We start from the raw sequence: 12,990 nt of genomic DNA, 5'->3' as shown, positions 1-12,990 counted from the left end.
GGGCAGCTCTCTGGCATTTAGACACTCCCCCAGGACGTCCCAGAACGCCCTGAAGAACTCCACAGTCAGCCTGTCCAGCCCCAGGGTTTTGCCCCTCGAGGGCGTCGGTCAGCTCCTCTAAAGTGACGGGAGCGTCAAGCCTTCCGGCGTCCTCCGGGCTGAGCTGCGGCAGGTCCTCCCACAGAACTCTGCGAGCATCCTCGCTGGACGGATCTGGAGAGAACAGAGCCGTATGATAGTTTTGGACGTGGGCCCTTATACCCTCCAGATCTGAGACGAGGGACCCGTCGTCAGCCAACAGCACAAGGAGCTGCTGATGGGTGCCACGCTTTTTTTCCAGCAAGAAGAAGGGGGAGCCGCGGTCCAGTTCTCGGAGGAGCTGGATCCGCGACCTCACATACGTGCCCCGAGCCCCGACGAACTGCAGGTCCCAGAGCGCGGCTTTCTTCTCTTCATACACCCCGCGCAGGGCCAGGTCCGCGTCGGGCTGACCGAGGCGTGACTCCAGGTCGAGCATCTCCATCTCCAACTCCCCGATCCTTGATTTCCGCCTGTTTTTCGACCTCCTCGCGTACTCCTGACAGAAAACGCAGATGTGAGCCTTGCCCACATCCCACCATAGTCTCAGGGAGGGGAAGCTTCCCCGCTTCCTTCTCCAGCCGGCTCAGAAATGACGAAACGAGTCCCGGAACCGCTCGTCCTCCAGCAGTAGGTTGTTAAAGTGCCAGCACGCGGAGCTGAGCCTGGCGCCGAATGGAAGGAAGGAGTTCCGCCCACACCAGGTGATGGTCTGTGTACGACACCTGCCGCGTGGAGGCCTTCGGAAAACAGGACGCATACGCCCACGAAATATACAGGCGGTCGATTCTGGACGCTCCGACCGCAGGCCTCACAAAGGTGAAGGCGATGGAGTCAGGATGGAGATTCCGCCAGACGTCCACCAGGTCGAAGGACTTGGCCAAATCCCCCAACCTCCTCCCCGATGCTCAACCAGTGCGGGCACCGCCATGGTCCCTGTCCTCGAGGACGCAGTTAAAATCTCCCCTGAGGACGATGCACTGGCTCTTGTCGATGGAGCCGAGATGAGCGGACACTTCTCTGAAGAAGCTCGTTTGCCTCGGCCCGGCCCAGGGGAATGTAGACGCTCACCAAGTGAAGCACCGCTTTCGCTCGGTCACGTCGAGCCCAGGTGCCTGGCGAGCAGCATGGGCCGACCAGTAGACTCTCTCAAAGGAGCTCCAGCAGTTAAGCACCAGTTGGGCTCTATCCCGGCGACTCAGTTTCCTCGACAAACTCCCAGAGTTCCTCGAGGGGAATGAGGGGGCGATCGGTGGGGGGCACCCAGGACTCAAATGTCGCTGCAGATGGCCAGTGTCCTCTACGGATCCCGACCCCTCCTCTGGGAGGTCGCCCTTGGTCACCGAACCCTCCCCCACTGAGAGAAGGGGGGCTGGTCCGGCACTGCCAACTGGCCTCAAACCCCCAGCTACCCCACCCCCAGGGTCACTGGCAGTACCTTCCTCAGTGCACCCCTTCCCGAAATGCCCCGGGTTAGGGTCGTCGGGTGGCAGAGGCTCAGGGCCCCGCTCCTCTCCCGACACCGAGACACCCGGCTCCTCGGGGAAAAGGTCCTCCCCCAGGGCCAAGGCCCCCAGAAAAACAGTCTGGGAGGGAGGAACGAGGATAAAACCTTCCTCCCCTCCACCGCTCGACGACCCAGCAGAGGGTCCTCCGTTGTCACCCACACCACGGCCCGTGTGGTTATTAAAGTCTTCCCCAGGGACCAGAGGAGTTATAGCAGCAGAAGGTCCTGCTATAACCCCTGGATGGTTGGTCAGGTCAGGTCAGGTCAGGTCAGGTCAGGTCAGGTCAGGTCAGGTCAGGTCAGGTAAGATATGCTGGAGGCTCATCCCCTGGAGAGGGGAGGCAGCGCTGCTGGGACATCTCTCCCCTCAAAGGGCCGGCGCCTCTTCCCTAGAGAGACAGGGGGGAATTTATGGGCCTTCCCCTCCCCGCCCGCCTTGGTGGTCATGGGGCCCGAGGTATCTCCCCCCATCCTTTCCTGGAATACTATTGGCTGGGGGAAGGCAGGGGGCGTGACCAGGATGGAGAGGGTCAGCTGTGTTACTTCCTGCCCCACCCCTGGTTTATCAGGTGATGGTGGGCAGGGCAGGGGCCCAGTTCCCTCTCCAGGGCCCAGAGACACGGTCGCTGCAGGAGGTGAGGCAGCGGTGGTTCCCCCAGGTCAATAACTGGGTGTGGCAGGGCTCGGGGGCCCGCTGATGTAGCGCCAGGAGCAGGCGTCGAAGCCCCAGGGGTTTCTATGATGGGGTGGGGGTTGGTTTTGGGGGTCAGGGTTTCCGCGCTGGGGCGGGGCAGGTCGTGGGCTAGGTGTAGGCGAAGGTGATAGGGTGGTCTCCCCATGGGGGGGGGGGGGGGCCTGGCGTGTTGAGTCTTCCTGAGTGCCTTCCGGTCAGCTGGATGCTCACCTCCCTCCTTGCCAGAGGCTGAGGCATTGGAAGCCTCTGGCTTAGCCCCTGCTACTGGGGCTTGTGGGACTTTGGGGGAGGGGCAGTGGCTGCAGTGGCACCACCCTCAGCCATTGGTAGAGGCTGGGCAGCCTTCTGGATGGGGCAGTTTTTTCTAGTGTGCCCCACCTCACGGCACAGGTGGCACCGCACGCTGTCTGCCATCCAGAAGACATGGTAGGCCGTGCCCTCATGGAGGAGGGTAAAGGAGCCCTCGGTGACCTCCTCCCGGGCCAGGCAAATGAACACCTGGCGTCGAAAGGAGTATACGTGCCGGAGGGTAGGGTCCTTAAGACCGAGCAGGAACGATTGGACACCTGACCGGATCTCCCCCAGGGTGGTGAGGTGGGGAAGAAGGAGCTCACTGGCAGTGAAGGGCGGGACATTGGAGATCACGACCCAAAGGGTTGATGGGCAAATGTGTCCCGCCCACAGTGAGCCCCCTCTCCACGGCCTTCCCGTACATCCGGGCCGCAGCGACGATGGCCAGTGGGCCGACCACACTAGCCATGGTCTTGCTGCAGGCCTCGATGGTCATGTTGGGGTGGGGATAGGCCTTGACCCCCAGGCGTTTGGTCAGGTGCCTGAAGGGGGTCGGGTTTGGAGCAGCTGCCCTTAAGGCAGCGGCTACCCGGCATAGGTGCGGCTGGGCCCTGCAATTTTGGGACTCGCCATACTGTGCTGCTGAATGGGAGTAGGCCCCGGGAACCAGCTGTGTTAAGTCCAGGTGAGGCAGGCCTCAGATCACAGTAATGGTGGAGGTGCTGGGGAGGGTCTCGAGGCACGTCCCAGGCAGCACCAATTTGAGTCCCAAGCAGCGGTGATGGAGGCAAGCCTCAGGCAACAGCAGCGGTGGAGGCAGGCCTCAGGCAGCACCAGAGTGAGTCCCAGTTAGGCCCCTGGTCGCAGCGGTGGGGGCAGGCCTGTTGGGGGTGGCGGGGTGTGGGTCCCCAAGGTAAGTCCCAGGCAGCAGCAGTGGAGGTTCCAGGAGGGTCCCAAGGCAAGTCCCAGGCAGGCCCCTGGTCACAGTGATGGGGGCAGACCTGTTGGGGGAAGAGTCCCCAAGGCAAGTCCCAGGCAGCCCCAAAGTTTAGTCCCAGGCAGCAGTGGTGGAGGTGGGCCTCTAATAGCAGCAGCGGTGGAGGTCCTGGGAGGGACCCAAGGTGAGTCCCAGACAGCAGTGAGGTAGGCCCCAAACAGTAGCAGCTGAGGTAGGTCAGGGTGGGGTCCCAGACAGCAGCAGTGGGAGTAGGCCCCAGGTCAGCAGCAACACTCCCTTGCAGCTCCAAAAGCAGGCCCAGGACTCAAAGCTCTCACCTCCATCTGCCTCTCCTTCCTCCTTCTCTCGGAATGTGGGGCAGCTGGTCCAGGGACAGTCCCCTTCCTCTCAGACACAGTCAAGGAGGAGAGTCCTTGCATGCACACTGATCCAGCTCGAGAGAGAATAGAACCTCTGACACTCCTGCTTATCTCTTTCAGCTGTGGCTCCCTGATTGGACCAGATTAACAACCTCAATCAGCACCGGGTGGTGGGGATCCCCAATGGAGGGCTCTCTAGGTGGGAGTCCTCCCCCTTTCTCTCGGGGATCTGGGGTGGAGAGTGCTGCACGCAGCAGTCCCCTGTAACCGCAGGTTGCGGTGGTTCATGGACTCCCAGCCCAACTGCTTGTTCTGTGGCGCTGTGGAGTCCGTGGACCATGTATATATTGGGTGTGGGCGTTTGCACTCCCTTTCTGATTTTCTTAAAAACCTCCTCCTCTGCTTTTGGCTGCACTTCAGACCCACGCTCCTGATCTTTGGGCACCCGGTACGGAGGAAGGAGGGCAGGTCTGAAGACCTCCTTGTGGGTCTGCTCCTGGGCCTGGCCAAACTGGCCATCAACAGGTCCAGGCAGCGGGCCGTGGAGGGGGTCGTTAGGGCCGACTGCCTGCCCCTCTTCCGCGGTTACGTTAGAGCCCGGGTGTCCTTGGAGAAGGAGCACGCGGTGTCGACCAACACCCTGGAGTTATTCAGGGAGAGGTGGGTGCCGCAGGGAGTGGAGTGCATCATTTCTCCCTCCAACTCTATTTTGATTTAGTCCCTACCCTCCCCTTCACTGTTTTGATCACACAGCACTGCCCTTTGATGTGAAGAGCAGTATTTGTCACTGGCCACCTGGGTGTTTTCCTATCTTCTGGGTGGTGGAATTTGAATAAAGGTTTGTGCACTTTGTGTCTTTCACTGTGTCTCACACCTGCACACACACACCATGGGTGCTGGGGGAAAAAATAAGCACTACCGCACTTAGGTGGTAGTGTGGGGGTTAATATAAAAAAAAATAATAAACAGGAGTGTCACCCGGTACGGAGGAAGGAGGGCAGGTCTGAAGACCTCCTTGTGGGTCAGAAAAAAATATATATATAAAAAAGAACCAACCTCAATCAGGGAACTCTTATTCTATGAGGTCCACCTGGCTGACCTCATGACAATCACCACAGTAGCAGAGGCATGGACTATCATGATATTTAAGACATATTTGCATGATCATGTGAAACGCAATAGTCTTGGGAAATGGAATTTGAGCAGTTAAGTGCTTGATAACTGGTGTGGACATGATGGGCTAAAGGGCCTCTTTCTATGCTGTAAGATTCTAAAATATACTTTTAACTTGAGTGTGGAAATCAGGTGCGGAATTTACCATGATGTTATTAAATCATGAGGCAGGCTTGAAGGACTGTATGGCTGACTCCTTTATTATCTTTGGATTTCCTATTCTTGTCTAGGTATGAATATGATTTGATTATGAATGCTGACATCAACACAGAGCTTCAGCACCAGTGGTTTTATTTTAAGCTCAGTGGCATGAGAGCTGGAATCCCCTATCGATTCAACATCATTAATTGTGAGAAGACCAATAGTCAGTTCAACTACGGTAAGAAACAGAGATTCTGGACACTGGGGAATTTGGTATCTTAGACCCATTAAAATAATTTCAAGTCCAAAACTGTATATGATTACAAGTAAGTTTGGAAGTGTGAATAAATTCCTCTCTTCTCACTCTTGAGGTTACTGTAGCAGTGTTTTACATTTTTAAAAAGATAGTTTTTTTTTAACAATTGCTAATACAAATGTACACACTGTCACAACTTAACAGGGAAGAGTACATCAATGATTCTGCCTCACTGTTCCCAATAAGACCACAAACATGATTAATTTGCCTGACTAACTATATTGGACAAAAGAAATTCACCACCACCTGCAAGTTTCCCTCCAAGCCATTCACCATCCTGACTTAGAAATATATCACTGTTCCTTCAGAATTGCTGGGTCAAATTCCTGGAATTCCTTCCCGAACAGCATTGTGGGTCTATCTATAACACATGGACTGCAGCAGTTCAAGAAGGCAGCTCACCACCACCTTCTCAAGGGCAACTATGAATGGGTAATAAATGCTGACCCAGCCAGCATCGCCCACATCCCACATCCCATGAGAGAATTTTTAAAAATTCATTAGTAATAGAAATAACTCTTCAATATAACATGCTAAACTTTAATAAGTGGCAGAGAAAAGAAAGAATTATTAATTTACAATTGTGCTGTATTCCTTTAAAGGCTCCAAATATAGACAGACAGGCAGACACACACACACGTGCACATTCTCATGTAGGAAGACAAAAGAAAGATGATTTAAAACAGATATTCTGGATGGGAAAGAACTACGTCAGGAAAAAAATTCTGATGATGAAATATCCAGATCACAAGTTTGGATTAACTTGTCAGTAGCTTTAGGTTTTTAGACTGATTTTACTACAAGATGATGGTTGTTGTTCACTTTGATAGACGGTCCAGTGGACCTCGATCTTTTATGGTTAGAATTCTTCGTTTTAAGGTTTCTACGTTGTATTGTCTTTTCTTCACGTGGAGAGTGAGATGTTTTCAGTTGCCCTGTTCCTACGGATTCAAACTATCATCAAGAAGTACTTCCTTAATTCAAAAACTCTCAATGCTACTACGTCTCAAAGTATTTCCCTCACTGCTTTGATAAGCAATATTGTTTTGCACAGCTAAATATATGCACCACTTGACTTTTCAAAGTTGCAAAAGCATCCTGATATTTTAGCTATGTAGCAATGTCTAACTTCCATTTCAGTCTGCAGCCTGAAAAGAAAAAATGTGTGGTTTGTGTGGTCAATGCATTAAAGCTACAAAGAGCACTCTAGACAGATATCTCTGAGTTAGTAAGATAATCATGTACAAGATAAAAAATCCTGTCACCAATTTTGCAACATACACAAACACACTAGCAGGCGATCAAACTGGATAATTTGATTTATTATTGTCACATGTATGGCGATGGAGTGAAAAGTATTGTTTTGTGTTAGCGAGTATTGAGAAGATTTGTAGCTCAGGTTGAGGTTTTGGATGTAATTTTGCTCGCTGAGCTGAAAGGTTCATTTCTAGACGTTTTATTACCTTACTAGGTAACATCTTCAGTGGACTTTATGCAAAGCAATGCTGAAACTTCCTGCTTTCTATTTATATGTTTGGGTTTCTTTGGGTTGGTGATGTCATTTCCTTTGGTGATGTTATTTCCTGTGGTGAAGTCGCTTCCTGTTCCTTTTCTCAGGGGGTGGTAGATGGGGTCTAACTCGATGTGTTTGTTGATAGAGTTCTGGTTGGAATGCCATGTTTCTAGGAATTCTCGTGCATGTCTTTGTTTGGCTTGTCCTAGGATGGATGTATTGTCCTAGTCGAAGTGGTGTCCTTCCTCATCCGTATGTGAGGATACTAGTGAGAGAGTGTCATGTCTTTTTGTGACTAACTGGTGTTCATGTATCTTGGTGGCTAGTTTTCTGCCAGTTTGTCCAGTGTATTGTCTGTTACAGTCCTTGCATGGTATTTTGTAAATGATGTTAGTTTTGCTCATTGTCTGTATAGGGTCTTTCAAGTTCATTAGCTGCTGTTTTAGTGTGTTGGTGGGTTTGTGGGCTACCATGATGCCAAGGGGTCTGAGTAGTCTGGCAGTCATTTCCGAGATGTGTTTGATGTAGGGGAGAGTGGCTAGAGTTTCTGGATATTTTTTGTCTGCTTGTTTGGGTTTGTTGCTGAGAAATTGTTTAGTGTGCTAACCAGACACATCAAACCTTATTAAAATACATCAGGACAATAGAACAGGATACAGAAACAGTGTACGAAGAAGATGCAGAGAAAGATCAGAAATTCAAGAATGGTAATCAGAGTGAGGGGAGTTGGAGGATGAATTGAAAGAAAACATTCACAGTTCTTTAATGAAGAAATAATATGTAGAATTGAACAGTACTGCCAAAGAAAGAGTGGAAGTGAGTCATTATTCTTGATGTTCCCACACGTTTCTGGATGTCTCTGCTTTTCTTTAGAAAAAAGCCACAACTTGTAATATGGTGTTCATTGGAGGTGTTTCAATGTGTGAAGACCTTGCCTCCGTCCACAATGGGGACAATCCAGTTTGACAGAAAAAACCCAATGTCGGAGTTCTCCTGTTATCCTTTGATTTAGATGAAGAGGGTTTCAACCTCCTGTTTGCATCACGAGCTTCAGTGTTAAAATGTTTGTACCAGCAAAAATACAAATGAAAAATCTCATCTAGAGATACCAGCAGCCCTCATTCTGAGCTAGACGTTTCAGATTATGAATTTTAATCCCCAGGTCATTATCCCATGATAGTCTTTTCCAGGTGTCAGCCTGAGCCATTCAATATTCTTTTTGTATATTCCTGTCAGTTCAGCTGCTTTCAAATTGAATGATTTTGTCAGACATTTCTAAAGTGTCCCAGATCTTTTATTAACCATTCTTATCTCTCAACCCCAAAATCTGAGACTTTGGTATCAGCTGATGGGGTTTTAAAAATCAATGGTCTTTATTTTATATTGTCATGATAATATGCAAGATCACAAATGTTTTGCTTTGAGTAATGCTTGCACACTAATGTTCTGCTGTAATTTAAAAAAAACATTGCAAAGCTCCAATTAGCCACTTAGTAATCTTACAGCTGCTATGGTCACTGTTTCTGCTTCTAAATGATGCTGATTAGGATATGTTCCTGGAGCTTGTGTGGGGGGATAATGACAGAAAGATGCAACATTTATTGCTGGAATTGGAAGTGGGAGCAGATAAAGTTTCCATTGCATCATCTTCCTGATGAAGAGTGTATGCTCGAAATGTTGACTCTCCTGCTCATTGGATGCTGCCTGACTGGCTGTGCTTTTCCAGCTCCACACTTTTTGACTGCAGATTTAATGCCATTCGTCCATATCTCTGGTTAGATTTAGTTCAGATTAGTGACATTACTGCCCCATTCTCTTAGTATCCACTATATCTGGCTGTACTGATTCCAGACAGGAATGACAGATTTTCAGTCCTAACTGGGTTTCAGCTGCAATTTTATGATACAGTGTCTAAATCATTCTCCAATGATACCAACACTGGAATGATACTGAAATTGCCACATTTGTTTCTTCTACTCGAAGTAAGTCTAGAAGGGACACTGCAGCCACACTTTTTTTTGTCTCGAATATGGGCATTTTTGCCCTCTGGAAACGCATTTTATCAAACAAGTTCCCTTGTTCAGTTGCTGATCAGGGCCACCGAGGCATTGCGATATGTTCTATTTATTACTTGCAGTGCCCTGGCTTAAACATTGCAAATGCTCATGACACAGCTCCTGACAATATCATGACTTGCATCAATCTTCCAGCCTGTGTTGTGGGACCCTGTCTCAGACCAGATTACTTGATAATTATGTCACACCTTCGTGCACTGAATACCTGTTGGATCATCTAGGCTACACACTATTCGGTTTATCAATCTTGAGTAATCAAGCAGTTCACTCAATTGCCCAGTGGGAAATCAATATGGGACTTCTATCTTCTTTTCACTTGTCAGTTCCTTGTCAGAAAGTAGACCAAAAAATGATCAGCCTGTTCAGCCTGTATCAATTACCTCTCAACACATACATTGTACGTTATTTGTTTGTGGGATGTGGGTGTTGTTATTGAGTTGGCATTTTGATGGCCATCTCTAAATGTTGATGGTGAGAGGCAGCCTCAGACTGTTGCTTCTGCTGTACAGTTAGGCTGTTCCAGGATTTCATGACAATGAGATAGTTCCATGTCAGGGTGGTGGGTGATATGAAGGGGAATATGGAAGTGATGGTGTTTATCCTTGCTTGTGTCATTGTTCTTAAATTATAAATACCATGAGTGTAGTGGAGGGGTTTAAAGGTAAGGAGCAGATGGGTTAAGAGGGGATTTGAGAGAAAAGATTTTTCACCCAGTGGGCATTGAATTGAATTAGCTTTCTTGTCACATCTACTCATGAGTGCAGTGAAAAGATTACAAATCACTACTCCCAGCGCCACCTCAGGTTCAAAGGTAGCTAGGTACAACTTCTTCAATTACAGATTAGTTACAATGGAACAATGACACCAACACACGGAGCCATCTTAGGCACAGAGTACCCAGGTACAATCCTTAGTTACAGAACAGCGAAATGAAGAAAACACAAGTGACATTACAGCTATCCCCAGTGTAAAAATGTTACATTACAGCTGCACCCAGTTTAAAAACATTACATTACAGCTATACCCAGTCTAAAAGTATTACATTACAGCTATCCCCAGTATAAAACAATACATTACAGCTACACCCAGTATACAAATGTTACATTGCAGTGACACCTAGAGTAAAAACATTACATTACAGCTATATCCAGTATAGAAATGTTACATTACAGCTATACCCGGTATAAAAATGTTGCATAAAAGCTATACCCAGTATAAAAATGTTGCATTACAGCTATACCCAGTACAAAAACATTACATTACAGCTATCACCAATATAAAAATGTGACATTACAGCTACACCCAGTATAAGCTTGTTACAGTACAGCAATTCCAGTATAAAAACATTACATTACAGCTATCACCAGTATAAAAAACATTGCATTACAACTATCACCAGTGTAAAAATGTTACATTACAGCTATACCCAGTATAAAAACATTACATTACAGCTATCACCAATATAAAAATGTTACATTACAGATGTGCCCAGTTTAAAAACATTACATTACAACTATCCCCAGTAAAAGAAATTACTTTACAGCTATCCCCAGTATAAAAATGTTACATTACAGCTACACCCAATGTCAAAATGTTACATTACAACTATCCCCAGTATAAAAATGTTACAGCTATCCCCAGTATAAAAACATTACATTACAGCTACAACCAATTTCAAAATGTTATATTACAGTGATCCCCAGTATAGAAATGTTACATTACAGCTATCCCCAGTATAAAAACATGACATTACAGCTATCCCCAGTATAGAAATATTACATTACAGCTATACTCAGTATAAAAAATGTTGCTTTACAGCTATATCTAGTATAAAAACATTACATTACATCTATCAGCAATATAGATACATTATATTACAGCTATACCCAGTATAAAAGTGTTATATTACAGCTATACCCAGTATAAAACATTATATTATGACTATATCCAGCATAAAAATGTTATATTACAGCTGGACCCAGTTTAAAAACATTACATTACAGCTAACACCGGTCTAAAATCATTACATTACAGCTATCCTCAATATAAAAATGTTACATTACAGCTATACCCAGTATAAAAACATTACATTACAGCTATCCCCAGTATAAAACGTTACATTACAGCTATACCCAGTATAAAACGTTGCATTACAGCTATACCCTATAGCTATCAAAATGTTACATTACAGCTATACCCAGTATAAAAACATTGCATTACAGCTATTACCAGCATACAAATGTTACATTACAGCCATACCCAGTATAAAAACATTACATTATAGCTACACCCAGTATAAAAATGTTACATTACAGCTATACCCAGTATAAAAACATTGCATTACAGCTATTACCAGCATACAAATGTTACATTACAGCCATACCCAGTATAAAAACATTACATTATAGCTACACCCAGTATAAAAATGTTATATTACAGCTATACCCAGCATAAAAACATTACATGACAGCTATCCCCAGTGTAAAAACATTACATGACAGCTATCCCCAGTGTAAAAACATTACATTACAGCTATCCCCAGTGTAAAAACACTACATTACAGCTACACCCAGCATAAAAACGTTACATTACAGATATCCCCGTACAAAAACATTGCATTGTAGCTATACCCAGCATAAAAATATTAAATTCCAGCTAATCCCAGTATAAAAATGTTACATTACACCTACACAAATGTTACATTATACCTATCCCCAGTATAAAAACATTACATTACAGCTAACCACAATATAAAAACAATTACATTACAGCTGTCTCAAGTATAAAAATGTTACATTACAATGACACAGTATAAAAACATTACATTACAGTCAAACCTAATATTTGAATGTTACATTACAGCTGCACCCAGTTTAAAATCGTTACATTACAGCTATCACCAGTAAATAAATGTTACATTATAGCTATCCCCAGTCTAAAAATGTTACATTACAGCTATACCCAGTATAAAAACGTTACACTATGGCTGTACTCAGTATAAAAATGTTAAATTACTGTGACACCCAGTGTAAATCATTATATTATGGCTATCCCCAGTATAAAAGCATTACGTTACAGCTATCCCCAGAATAAAAATGTTACATTACAGCTACACCCACTATAAAAATGTTACATTACGGCTATCCCCTGTATAAAAATGTTATATTACAGCTATACCCAGTATAAAACATTACATTATAGTTACACCCAGTATAAAGATTTGACATTAGAGCTACACCCAGTATTAATACGCTACATTACGGCTGTATCCAGTATACAAATGTTACATTATAGCTTCACCCAATATAAAAATGCTACATTACAGCGGATATAATGTTACATTATTATCTATACCCAGTATAAAAACATTACATTACAACTATACCCAGAATAAAAATGTTACATTGCAGCTATCACTGGTATGACCATAAGGCAGAAAAACAAAAAGCAACGTTAAAAAAAATGAATATGACAGTCTCTCTCCAAGGGTTCTGTGCAGCAGACCAGCAGGAGGACCCCACATGGCCTGACTGCTGGCTGCTGACCCACTTGGCACTGGGTATCTGGAACTCACTGCCACAAATGGTGGTAGAGGTAGGAACCCTCATGCTAGTTAAGAAGTGTTGAGATGAGCACTTGAACTGCCATAACATACAAGGCTAAGGGGTAAATGCCAAAAAATGGGATTGGAATAGACAGATACTTGATGACTAGTGCAGATATGATGGACTAAAGGGCCTTTTACTGTTAAAAATGATATGATTCTAGGTTTGACAGGTTCTGTTGAACAGATGGAACTCATGACAAATCAGTCCACAAGGCATTAGAATATCCTTTCTAGAATTCCTCCAAAACATGGTAAATGAGAGCTCCTCATGCACCTTC

General features: G+C 46.0%; 1 protein-coding gene across 4 annotated transcripts in view; it reads left to right on the top strand.

Moving 5' to 3' along the window:
• Positions 1 to 12,990, top strand: part of agbl1 (AGBL carboxypeptidase 1) — a 246,003-nt gene that overhangs the window by 74,245 nt on the left and 158,768 nt on the right. For all 4 annotated transcript variants that reach the window (XR_015753858.1, XM_087981474.1, XM_043677060.2 and 1 more), the window contains one exon: positions 5,291 to 5,439. Coding sequence is in view for 3 of the 4 variants with exons in the window: in XM_087981474.1 (XP_087837600.1) it covers positions 5,291 to 5,439 (149 nt within the window). In the remaining variant the exon portion in view is untranslated. The remainder of the gene's footprint in view (positions 1 to 5,290; positions 5,440 to 12,990) is intronic.

This window comes from Chiloscyllium plagiosum, unplaced genomic scaffold, assembly GCF_037043375.1.
Source record: "Chiloscyllium plagiosum isolate Xiang-an unplaced genomic scaffold, Cpla_swu_hap1 HiC_scaffold_39, whole genome shotgun sequence".
NCBI classification, from domain to species: Eukaryota; Metazoa; Chordata; class Chondrichthyes; order Orectolobiformes; family Hemiscylliidae; genus Chiloscyllium; species Chiloscyllium plagiosum.
This window is presented reverse-complemented; position numbering and strand designations above follow the sequence as displayed.